The 12,832-nt window shown below is 40.3% G+C and overlaps 1 protein-coding gene across 1 annotated transcript in view; it reads left to right on the top strand.

Annotated features, from left to right (window-relative positions):
- LOC126298656 (zinc finger FYVE domain-containing protein 9) overlaps nt 1-12,832 on the top strand; it is a 390,138-nt gene that overhangs the window by 93,169 nt on the left and 284,137 nt on the right. The window contains exon 3 of the mRNA XM_049990071.1: nt 4,755-6,855. Coding sequence (XP_049846028.1) covers nt 4,755-6,855 — 2,101 coding nt within the window. The remainder of the gene's footprint in view (nt 1-4,754; nt 6,856-12,832) is intronic.

The raw sequence follows: 12,832 nt of genomic DNA, 5'->3' as shown, positions 1-12,832 counted from the left end.
AGGCCGACAGAAGGAGAATGCCGATGCTTCTGTACACGTCATGGTGCAGGATACTCCTGCTTCTGTCCCCTGTAGCAGTGAGTCTTCAGAGGCTGGCACTCGGCAGCCACCAAGGTAACACCCCTTCATTTTTTCTTCGTCATGACTCTCCTCAAATTGAAAGTTCATGGCCTTCGACCCGACAAAGTGGACTTACAGCTGCTCTTAGAATTGCTGCATCCACTTGTTCTCTGCCTTCAGGAAACAAAATTGCCTCTCAAGACCGCTTTGATTTCTCGCATTTCTTCCTGATCCGTTTTGACCTTCGCCCTGAGGCTGGCATTCCATCTCATGGGGGAGTCATGCTGCTCTTATGGAATGAAGTTCATAGTCAACCCATCTTCCTTACTAACCACAATCAAGCAGTTGCAATTTGCCTTTCCCTTCCTCATTTGACCTTTTCTCTTTGTACCGTTTACATCCCTCCATCATTTTATATGACCAGGGCAGACTTCCTCCAGCTTATTGGATAGCTACCTCACCCCTTTCTGCCACCCGGTGACTTTAATGCGCACCATCCCCTTTGGGGTTCTCCCAGAGCCTGTCCGAGAAGTGCCCTCTTGGCTGACCTTCCCAATCAACTTAAACTCTTCTGTCTTAACGCAGACTCCATGCACACCTATTTCCACTTGGACCTATGCTTTGCACTGCCCAGCTTGCCCATCATCTCAAGTGGTCTGTTCTCTCTGACACATACTTGAGTGACCATTCCTTGTGTGCTGTCTGTAAGCTGACTCCTACACCACCTACATGCAACTTACTAAGGCTGACTGGAGGCTTTACTCCTCCCTTGCGAGTTTTGATGTACAATATTTCCCCAGTTGTGATGACCAGGTAGAATATCTTACAAATGTTATCCTTACTACTGAAGAACGTACCATTCCTTGCACTTCCTCTTTACCATGCTGTGTCCGAGTCCCTTGATAGACTGAGGCATTCTGCGACACAATTCACGTGCGGATACGTGCTCTCTGTGTTTTTAAGAGTCATCCTACAGTGGCAAATTGCATTCATTATATACAGTAGCATACAAATTGTTGTCATGTTCTTCAGCATAGCAAAACAGCTAGCTGGATTTCGCTCACCAGTTTAACAGTTCCACTTCCTCTTCCGTCGTGTGGGCCAACCTCCGATGGCTCGATGGGACCAAGATCCATTCCACAATTTCTGGCTTTACAGTAGCAGACTGTCATCATGGACCCTATTGCCATCTCCAGGTGATCTCCGGGTGACAGCCTTCTCTTCTCTTCTCTGAATCAAGAGTGCTACAATGCTGCTTTTACTATGAGAGAGCTAGATCATGCTCTCACTTCATCCTGATACTAAACCCCCAGGACCAGTTGATGTTCGCATCCAGATGTTGCAGCACCTTTGTCTTGCGGGCAAGCACTTTCCGCCTAATATATACAACTGCACCTGGGCAGAGGGCATGTTTCCTAGATGCTGGCGTGAAGTCCCTGTCATACCCATACCTAAGCCTGGTAAGGACAAACACCTTCCTTCTAGTTACTGCCCCATTTCTCTCACAAGCTGTGCTTGCAGGGTGATGTAATGTGTAATTCATGGCTTTCTGGTATGGTGGCTCGAGTCTTGCAATTTCCTAACCACTGCACAGTGTGAATTTCGAGTGTATGCTGTTGACCGTCTCGTCACTTTGTCCACCCATGTCATGAATGGTTTTCTGCGGACTGTGTTTTACTTTTTATCTGTCATAGCAATATGACGAAGGCCATTAAATTTTTACTTTTGGACCTCCGTTTCTCTATGGTGTAGTTTTATAGACCTTTCTCCACATTCCTGTCTTCTATTCCATCAATTGGGATTGACATGTAGTCATTTTTAACTCCTCTTGTCTTCATGTTCTACAGTTTTGACATGGGTGCGTTCGACCCTAGTTGTTTTTGCACCCTAAGACAAAACAATTTGACCCTGAAAGAACTTTACACCAAAAACTATAAATTGCGTTTGCCAGATTCTGTTTTTCTGAAGCTAAACTGATAGTATGACAATAATGATATGTGGGGATGTGGTGCTGATTGTTTATGCGTAGCTTTCTTAGGAATCCTGGGCAACATTGATGGTAAAGATGATGAGCTGTAATTGTCTACATTATTTTTTTCTTTCTTATGAAATGGTTTTGTTTATGAGTAGTTTAACTGGTGTGCAAACTTATCACATCTGAAAAACATTTACTGCCAGGAATATCAACACCACTTGGGAAAGTGTTACAGATCTGTATACTGACTGACAACTTGCCATTAGGTGGCTTTGGTATGCATTCAGATTTTTAATGTATAGAACACTTCTGAGAGCAGTACATTAAGTATAATGTTGTTTGAAATTTTATAGCAGTCAGATAGCATTTGAAAATCATTTAGCATTAAATTATGTAGCCAAATATAGCATTGATACTTATGTTGTGAATGTTTAATTCTGTTCTGAGTGCTCCCCATTCTCTTGGTGTGAGGATTAGAAATTTGTTGGACTCATTGAAGGCAGTTTGATTTTCACAATATTTTTTCTTGTATACATACATTTCTATCCCTTTATAAACTAAGTTTTGCACCACTCTCATGATTGTTTTTCTTGTGTGTGTGTGGTGTGTGTGTGTGTGTGTGTGTGTGTGTGTGTGTGTGTGTGTGTGTGTGTGTGTAGGCATGCGCACATGCATGTTTGTTCGTTTGAATATATATCAGAAACCACTTTCTCAGCCCTTTTTTTTTGACACAGGAAATTATGATGCACAGGAAGCACATATAATGGAGGTAGAAATAAATGTGCATTCTATGTTCAGTTCAGTAGTGTGCACTATGACTTCAGTTGTGAACAGGACAATGTGGCTTTTGACGTAGCTCAGACTGTTAACATGTCCTGAAGGGTCATTTTGAGCTAAGACTGTGCATCGTCACTGTACAAGAAATTAGTATGAGACACAGAATATTGAAGATCTGCATCATAGTGGCCACCTATGGCCAGCGAGATCAGCTCATGACCTACGACCTACAAATTTTGGATCACAGATACTCAACGGAAAATGCAAACAGGAAGCCAATCACACTGCCTTTTTGGAGGCTATTGGGACAGTTCTATTGATCCAGTTTGCAACCATCTCCATGTCACTAGTTTGGTCTCTAAGCATCCATAACAAACAATAGTACAAATCCTCTATACTGCTGTAGTTTGGTCTCTAAGCATCCATAACAAACTATAGTACAAATCCTCTATACTGCTGTACAACGAGAAGGTGGGCAAGTGACAAACACCTGGAATGAGACTGTTTTATTCACCAAATAAGTTTGGCACCGAATATAATGGTAGGAAGAGGCAAACTCTCAACCACCGAAAGCAGTTGACGCAGTGATGTGGTGTGCTTGCACATGTCAACTGTCTCATAACAGGGAAATATTAGACTATAAGAAAAATAACGTGGGCAACACAATGAGTAACAATTAACGTACATTTATTAAAACCATATCTGTTCACTCAAATTCAGTATGATGATGATGTGAAGGCCTGGCACTGAGGTTAAAGTTCAGAACACTGGTCTAAACCTAACTGAGTGAGTGAAGAATAATTAATAATTCATATCAACAGGAAGGTGGGTCAATCATGTTTACAGATGTCGGACGCCATTCAGCAGTCTCGAGGGTAATTTGAGGGCTGTACTGGATGGGGCAGATTCTTCCAACCCATGAACATTAGTTGATGTGCTGCATGAGCACATTATTCACACCTCTTGAACACATTATTTGAATGGGATGGCCTCCAGTATCAACTACATAAATTGTATTGACCATGCTTGTGGCCAGTTTTCAAACTTGTTGTAGAAATCCTACTGTCACACTTGACCACCTCAGGAGAGGTGCTGTTGAAGAGTGGGGCAAGCTTGAGCTACAGTATCTTCACCTTCTTGTGGACAGCATTCCAATGAGAAGCCAACATGTTGCAATGCACTGGGTGGAGCAGCACAGTATTGAATGTTACCTCGCTACAGTGTTTGACTTTATAGACATGCCTTTTCAGTTGCCTATAGGTTGGTTATTATTTTGTATTTGTTTCACTGTAATGCTATTTTTATAGGATCATAATTATTCTTTCATTCACTGCTTTCCTTTACTGTAACCCCACACACATTCACAGATGTTTCAGGTGATGCACAACTCTCTTTGAGCATTTTTTGTTGTCATTTACTTTATTTAATTACACAAAATTTGTGTATTCCTCATTTAGACTGCATTTGATTTGGCACTAATGTTTCTTTGTGTTGTCTTCTGAAGTCTCTCTTGTCCTCCATTTCTAATTTTACATGTACTTTGTGGCTTCAGTTTGTTATGTGCTGTATTATTGTGTAGTGGCTGGAGGTGTAAGTGAACTGAATAACCAGTGTATAATGTTGTTATAAATTTTTGTGAGCTGTTAGCCATTTTTGGTTGGAACTAATATGAATAAAATGTTTGCTACATATATCTAAATAAAATGAATCTGTAATATGCATAATATGTGTATTTGTCATAATGAAATTTAAGCTCTGTTCATGTGCTAACAGAAAGTAATGATGAGTTAGAAGGGTCTATTTTCTTTCAAGAACACAGTGTTATAGGTGTAACATGTGTCAGGGTAAAACAAATTGCATTCTTGAAGAAGGTGGGCCATTATATTTTATTATAATGTATTTGTCACTTAAACTATTTAATTTGAAATTATTTTCATTTCAGGAGAAGAGTATTCTACAACATGAAGCTACTCCACCTCGCACAGAAGGATTTGAATCTATCAGCTGTGCAAAAACTGTTACACCACCTATAAATTCAGTTCAGATATCAGTGTTGAGGAATAATGTGCTGTCTCCATTAATTGAAACCAACTCCTGGGAGATTAAAGGGAGAAAAGATAGCAGTACAAACAGTAAGGACTATGTGGAAAAGGTTACCTCCAGTAATAAATTTAATGTTAGTGGTGTGTTTTCTAGCCTGAATGAATATCTGAATGCTGGAAATTTGAATGTCAATGTAACAAGTGTGGAAGGTATAAAGGAGGGTATTCCTTATGAGGACAATAAACACATTCAAGAGAAAGAGTCAAGAACTGAAATTAATGAGAATAAATCAGAGACAAGTTATTCAAAAAGTAATCAGCAAAATTTGTCTTCAGAATTGTTGAAACATGATCACTTGTACAGGTTTGGTGAAGGTCACAATCATTCTTCGGTTCATACAGCCACTGAAAAAGTAGAGATTATTGAGGATAATACTGATGTGGAAAAATCATCATCAGTGGGCAGGGCTTCTGAATATGGCACATTATCTGAAGTTGTGGGAATGTCAGAGTCCGGTCCATTGCCAGAACTTTTTAATGTGTCTAATGTTAACACAACTAGTGAGCTACAGGATGATGTGACACTCCCTGGAGGGGCAGACCTTTTACCTGCAAACGATGAAATAAAATACAAAACCAAAGAAGAAGACCACGCACTAAACGCTGATGGTCCTGAAGCTTTTGGAAGTACTGAGGACTTTACTTCTACTGTTCCTGAAAATGAGCATAATGTTAGTGAGGTTAAATTTAATGACAAGACACTAACATATGAAAGTGTTTCAGATAACAGTCATCATAAAGCATCAGAAGAAGTTATTAGTTTCAGTGCCATAGATGAGTTGAGTGATAATGAACTTGACTTGTATCTACAAGAGCTGGAACAAATATATGATACTGATATAGCTGGACACGAATCAGATGAAAGTAGCGAGCAGAGTGGAGAACGCCATAACAAAAAAATGCCACCAGAGACTGAAACCCAGAATGAAAGCCTACCACAGGAGCATAAGGGCAGCATTGTGCCAGGCACTACTGCTTCCAATATAAAACCAGATAATAATGGTGATAAATATGTTGAAATCATCAGCAGTTCTGTAAGTGCCGATGTGTGTGAAACGTCTTCCACTAATATTGATTGTGAAGTTACAGTTTGTGAAAAGGCAGCTAATAGTTTGGTGAGAGAGGAAGGACAAAACATTGAACAAGATCCACAAAATGTGGATCATTTGAGTGTTGTCTCTGGTGAAGAGAGAGCATCTGTGAATTCTGCTACTGACTCATCTCAACATTTATCTACTGTCAATGAATATAGAACAGCCGGTAGTATTTTACCTGTCGAGAATAATTCCGGAGATCAGGCAACACAAAGCCTATTATTGTCTGTCGATACACATACTAGTGGCATAGAAAATACAGAATCGTCTCGTAGTGAGTACCCAGACTGTGCTCCTGTGTGTAATGATTCTGTGGGACATGTAAATATTTTAAGTGCAAGTCAAGGAACAGCTAGTGTTAGTAATGTTGTTTCAATAGAATGCCAACAAATAAAAAGAAATTCATTAGAATCTCAACTCGGCTGTGAAACTGGTGTGAGAAATAACTCTTCTGGCACAGTTGAAAGTCTGTCAGCTCTTTTCACTCAAATGAAACTAGAAGATGCCTCTGCTGGTGTATCTGGAACAACTGAAGCTATAATGGAAACAGAAATAGACCATAAACAGGCTAGGGACACCCTTGATGTGCACGATGACAAATTAGGTACTAATTGTACACTACGGACTGTAGAAGGGGACAGTGATGTTAATAATTCAGCAAGTTCGTCTTCAGAATCAAGTACACCTGAGCGTGCTGTTGTTGAACATAAAGCAACAACATCAACATCCTCCATCACTGAAAGTGGAGAGAAGCCTTCTAGACCCAAATATTTACATTTACCATCTAAAATAGTAGTTGAAGATGAGGAAGAAAATGTGCAAGGACTTCAAAGAACACCCTCAGTAGGTATGTGCATAGTCTATCTATATTTCTGCAGACTAAAAATACAATAAGTTTTTATTTTATGTCACTTTAATTAAATTAATAAGGGAGAAGATATGAAGCTATAATAACATACACTCCTGGAAATGGAAAAAAGGACACATTGACACCGGTGTGTCAGACCCACCATACTTGCTCCGGACACTGCGAGAGGGCTGTACAAGCAATGATCACACACACGGCACAGCGGACACACCAGGAACCGAGGTGTTGGCCGTCGAATGGCACTAGCTGCGCAGCATTTGTGCACTGCCTCCGTCAGTGTCAGCCAGTTTGCCGTGGCATACGGAGCTCCATCGCAGTCTTTAACACTGGTAGCATGCCGCGACAGCATGGACGTGAACCGTATGTGCAGTTGACGGACTTTGTGCGAGGGCGTATAGTGGGCATGCGGGAGGCCGGGTGGACGTACCGCCGAATTGCTCAACACGTGGGGCGTGAGGTCTCTACAGTACATCGATGTTGTCGCCAGTGGTCGGCGGAAGGTGCATGTGCCTGTCGACCTGGGACCGGACCGCAGCGACACACGGATGCAAGCCAAGACCGTAGGATCCTACGCAGTAGGGGACCGCACCGCCACTTCCTAGCAAATTAGGGGCACTGTTGCTCCTGGGGTATCGACGAGGACCATTCGCAACCGTCTCCATGAAGCTGGGCTACGGTCCCGCACACCGTTAGGCCGTCTTCTGCTCACGCCCCAACATCGTGCAGCCCGCCTCCAGTGGTGTTGCGACAGGCGGAATGGAGGGACGAATGGAGACGTGTCGTCTTCAACGATGAGAGCCGCTTCTGCCTTGGTGCCAATGCTGGTTGTATGCGTGTTTGGCGCCGTGCAGGTGAGCGCCACAATCAGGACTGCATACGACCGAGGCACACAGGGCCAACACCCGGCATCATGGTGTGGGGAGCGATCTCCTACACTGGCCGTACACATCTGGTGATCGTCGGGGGGACACTGAATAGTGCACGGTACATCCAAACCGTCATCGAACCCATCGTTCTACCATTCCTAGACTGGCAAGGGAACTTGCTGTTCCAACAGCACAATGCACGTCCGCATGTATCCCGTGCCACCCAACGTGCTCTAGAAGGTGTAAGTCAACTACCATGGCCAGCAAGATCTCCGGATCTGTCCCCCATTGAGCATGTTTGGGACTGGATGAAGCGTCGTCTCACGCGGTCTGCACGTCCAGCACGAACGCTGGTCCAACTGAGGTGCCAGGTGGAAATGGCATGGCAAGCCGTTCCACAGGACTACATCCAGCATCTCTACAATCGTCTCCATGGGAGGATAGCAGCCTGCATTGCTGCGAAAGGTGGATACACACTGTACTAGTGCCGACATTGTGCATGCTCTGTTGCCTGTGTCTATGTGCCTGTGGTTCTGTCAGTGTGATCATGTGATGTATCTGACCCCAGGAATGTGTCAATAAAGTTTCCCCTTCCTGGGACAATGAATTCACGGTGTTCTTATTTCAATTTCCAGGAGTGTATTTACCAGAGTATAAGATGACCCTGAATCTAAGACGACTATTCTTTTTTTAACAGGTTCCTTGAGAAAAATTTATTTTTAACATGTTCTACTAATCAGAACCAGAACTGTTTTATTGATATAAAGTATCTGCCAAAAAAAGGTAACATTATACCTATTCTAAACATACCCCCTTTATTGATTGTCTACATTTTGATAATACTAGGAAAAATAAAATAAACAAAAAGAAATGGTTTACATTAATTTTCGGACCGTTTTCGTCTTTTCTTTTTTCAATTTTTGCTTACCAAACTATTTGTAACTATCATCGTCGCCGTTGTCGTCTATCATAGCTCTGAAATGTATATCTTCCAAGTCCCAAATATTTTTCTGTTTTCTGCCAAATGTGTTGCTAAATCTGAGGTGGTGGTTGGAGTGGGACCTGACAACGCAACTGTTTGTTTCTGAATAATGTCCGATTCCGCTTTTGTATTGAAGTGAGGATGTAACAATGTCTCACTTCCAAACAGATCACCTGGCCACTGCTCTCTCATAGGCTGTGCAAAAACTTTTGCCACATACCGTTTCATTCCCATCATACGTCACACTAAGCATCGACAACATTGCAGCAAGTAATACGAATGTGCGCCACTGACCCCTATCAAAACTTATACCGTTTCCTGCAGAAATTTATACTATCGTTCAGTATTTGTCCCGTTTTAAACTCAATTCAATTTAGACTACAAATTAATTCAGGCAGACTGTAATTTAAACGTGGTAGTCGTTCATAAAAAGCCAAAGTACATTATATAGATTTCCATGGTTGGCAGCACGACATAATTTGCTGCTCCCCCACCGCTCCTCTCCCCGCAATCACGATAGAGCTCTCAGCCAAACGGGTGTCACGGTTTCCCCTTGGTGCAATTACGTAGCGCTGAGCTTGAGCAACTGAAAAACGGACTGCAATATCTTCTAGTGTGCAGGTAATATGTAGCAGCACCATCGAATATATAAATGAAACATACCAATTACGATTCAGTCCCATTCTCGAACTCACTCTCGCCCTTCTATCTGGTGACGTCTGTTGGTACTCTAGCCACGACAGGTCTTGTCACTGTAATTAATTCCCGCGATAACAATTAGTCATTTTAATGTAACTTATTTCCTTCGTTGCAAGTTTCACTCTGGATTAATGTTCCTTCTTGTGTCAACTGAATGTCGCTGTTGATGTTCCAAAGCGGATTAGAAGCTGGTAACTTTTTTACCCGGTGTTCTGATACGTGATAACCGACCGAATTTGTCAATTGCAATCCACGTAGGAAGTCACTACAGTTTCTCAGAGCCAAATAAAATACTGGTATGGGTTCTCAATCAGCTAATGTTTTTCGAAGGACATTTGCGTTATTTAATGTTCCTTTTACTTAAAAAGCGGCTTTAATGTTTGTATACGGTATCCGTACATATGAGAATGTTTATTGCAAACCTGTTAAAATACAACAAAAGTTTGTAAGATGAATTTAATGCTGTTTTCTCCTGTGTTTCAAAAAATTGTCAAATTGTAATCAGCCTGTTTTAGTGGCTATTTTATAGTCGTCTCTCCCCTGCAGTAACGCCGCGCGAGCCACTGTCACGCGATAGTTCGGGCAACGTCTGTACTGTATCAAGTAGAGCTCCTATGTTATATATAATTGGATGAATCGTCCGCCATGTTTTCCCCAATTCTGAGGATTCCGCAATGTTTTACATTGTGGATGATAAGCTTGTTCACGCAACTTTTTACAATATTTCTTATAAAATATTTTCTACTTCATGTATAAGGCGTGTCGAACGTTAGTAACGTGTGTAGATATATCTAGCATGTCCTTTTCTTTTAGCAGAAAAAGTGAAATGTAATATCACACGGCTTTGGAAATGTAGGCTCATATCACTATTAAGCCCCTATAATTGCACAATGCATGAACTCAACCTTAAAAGTATGTTCATATAGGCCTGTTACCCAAAACTAACATTTTATATTATAGTTTTGTTCATTAGATTAAATTAGTTCGTGCCCTGTAGGTTGGTATGAGTAACCACCCACCAGACACCAAATGTAATTTTTTTTTGTATCTGGAATTCATGATGTTATTAAATGTCTTTATTATTAACACAAAAATAAGACAGAAAATTTGTTGCTAGGTAAGTTGTGATCAAAACTTTATTCTTAGAAGATTGTGTTACTTGGTCAGCTTCCCCCACAATGACTAATCAGCTATAAAAATATCTTAATTGTCATTCGTCCTACCATTGTTAAGTGTTATTCACTTTTATGTATGTTTATGATAACGATGTATAAATGCAACACAATAAATATTCCACTTCAATTTGCCAATTGCGAAATTTCTTTTCGTTTGGGGTCATGTGGAAATCTAAACGTGAGAAAACCATTTTTGCAATGTTTAGTGAAATTCACAGCTGAGCAACCAACCTTATTTACGACTAATTGTTTGATACATTTGATTAAAAATCTCCACTCACGTCTTGACTGTTATGCAAATAATCATGATTATTCTATACTTTGGGGAAAACATGGCGGGTCGTACAGCTCATGTTATAGAAGTCTTAGTATCAAGCGTTCCGTAGCATTGGGAAATTTGGAAAGTAAGTATCTTTTGCTGAGCCCTGCCCTTGCAAAGTTTTTAGAATAAATTTGTGCGTGACCTCAATAGCAAACCCAATCATCTGCATTGGATCTGTCTTGACGTGCAAGAAAATAATAAAGTTTGCCAGATAACAACAGATGGCACTACTGCACCTTTCTCCTGTCTAACTTCGTTTCATACATATATTGTAACGTTTAGTCTGACAGTTGGTGTTTTGGCAGCATTGTTACTACATTTGAGAGTCAGTTCCCTCCTAAAAGTCTGAGACACAAGCTGTACGGTGGTGTAGATGTAAGGGAAATGGTAAAGGTTTTTCATGTAGTTGTAATAGTGATATAGGCAGTAAGTTTTGGTATTCATTATAATTATTAGGCACGTCTAATCTTGAGTTCGATTGGAATTTCAGAAATCAGCCAAACTAACAAACGTTTTTGATGATTAGAACAGCTTTACTCTATGGCATGGAAAGAATGACAAAGAATGAATATCACTTTACAGACAATGATTCAGACACAGACGCAAATTTCCATATAGCTAGCGATCACAATAGCAGTTTGTAGCAGTCTGATGACAAGGAAGTAATGGATGATGCCAGAAATGAGTCAGAAAACGTAGCTGAACCTAGTTCTTAGGTACGAAAGAATGATGCATAATGGGAAAAAAATCTCCTCCTCAGAATATGCGAGCTAGAAGTTGCAATATTGTGAAGAAATTGCGTGTTCGCAGCATTACAAAACAAGCAATTCTGGGGCAACTCGTCAAACTGAGCAAAAGTTTTTAGCATGCAAAAGTGTGCAATAAGAAACATAATTGTGATATAAATTCAAGAACATCATGTAGAAACCTGTTCAACGAACTTTTTGTTCTAACCACTGTTTCTCATTATATTTATTCCTTAATGAAATTTGTGACAAGTAATATATCTCTATTTGCAACCAATAGCTCAATACATAGTATCGATACTAGGAATAAGAGCAATCTACATAAAGATGTAAAATCACTTACTGTGGGCAAAGAGGGGTCCAATATTCAGGAACACACACTTTCAATAAATTGCCAGCAACCATTAAAAACTTGGTTTCAGATAAAGCACGGTTTAAGCAGAGTTTGAAAGACTTTTCATAGCAACTTCTTGTACCCTATAGGTGAATATGTTAGTGGAGACTGTTTTAGGACAGCTTAAGTAAAAATGACTTTTAGATTTCAGTTTTGACAGCACTTTGTCACAACAGTCAACGTTAGGTATTTTGTGTATGATAAATTTGTTAACAACAATGTTCATTCTGACAGAATATTAATTCTGTAAATATTAGCTCTCCCAGCATACTGTATTGTATTCACCTAGTTTGACAATCTCCTGACAAATGATCCAGGTAGTAAGTATCATTTTCAAATGTTTTATGTTTTTATGGTATAGTTTCTGTCGTGTTCCACACCCACGAGAATCATCTAATTTTTTGGGTCTACTGAACCAAAACTGAATCTAATGTAATCAGGATTAGAATGTTTCTGCTCATGATTAGAATGTTCCTGCTCTCACGTTGCTCCTTTGCTTCAGGTTCCTGATAGTTATTCGACTTGATGACGTTACATCTAGGCCATAGAGATAAGAAGTTGTTAGATTAGCACCCATGAGAGGTATATTTCAAACTTTTGTAGAGCACTGTCAGAAGCATTATTGCCTAGAGCTCATTTCATTTAAAATCACCCAAAATAAAGAAATCTCATTGCCATCATGTCACAGATCTTTGTGAAAATTTGGTGTAAGAAAGTACATAAATAGAAAGTGATAAAATAAATTTAAAAAAATCAAAACTGTAGTCAAGGG

Source organism: Schistocerca gregaria, chromosome X, assembly GCF_023897955.1.
Source record: "Schistocerca gregaria isolate iqSchGreg1 chromosome X, iqSchGreg1.2, whole genome shotgun sequence".
NCBI classification, from domain to species: domain Eukaryota; kingdom Metazoa; phylum Arthropoda; class Insecta; order Orthoptera; family Acrididae; genus Schistocerca; species Schistocerca gregaria.
Note: the sequence above shows the minus strand (reverse complement) of the source record. Positions and strands in the feature narration are given on the sequence as shown.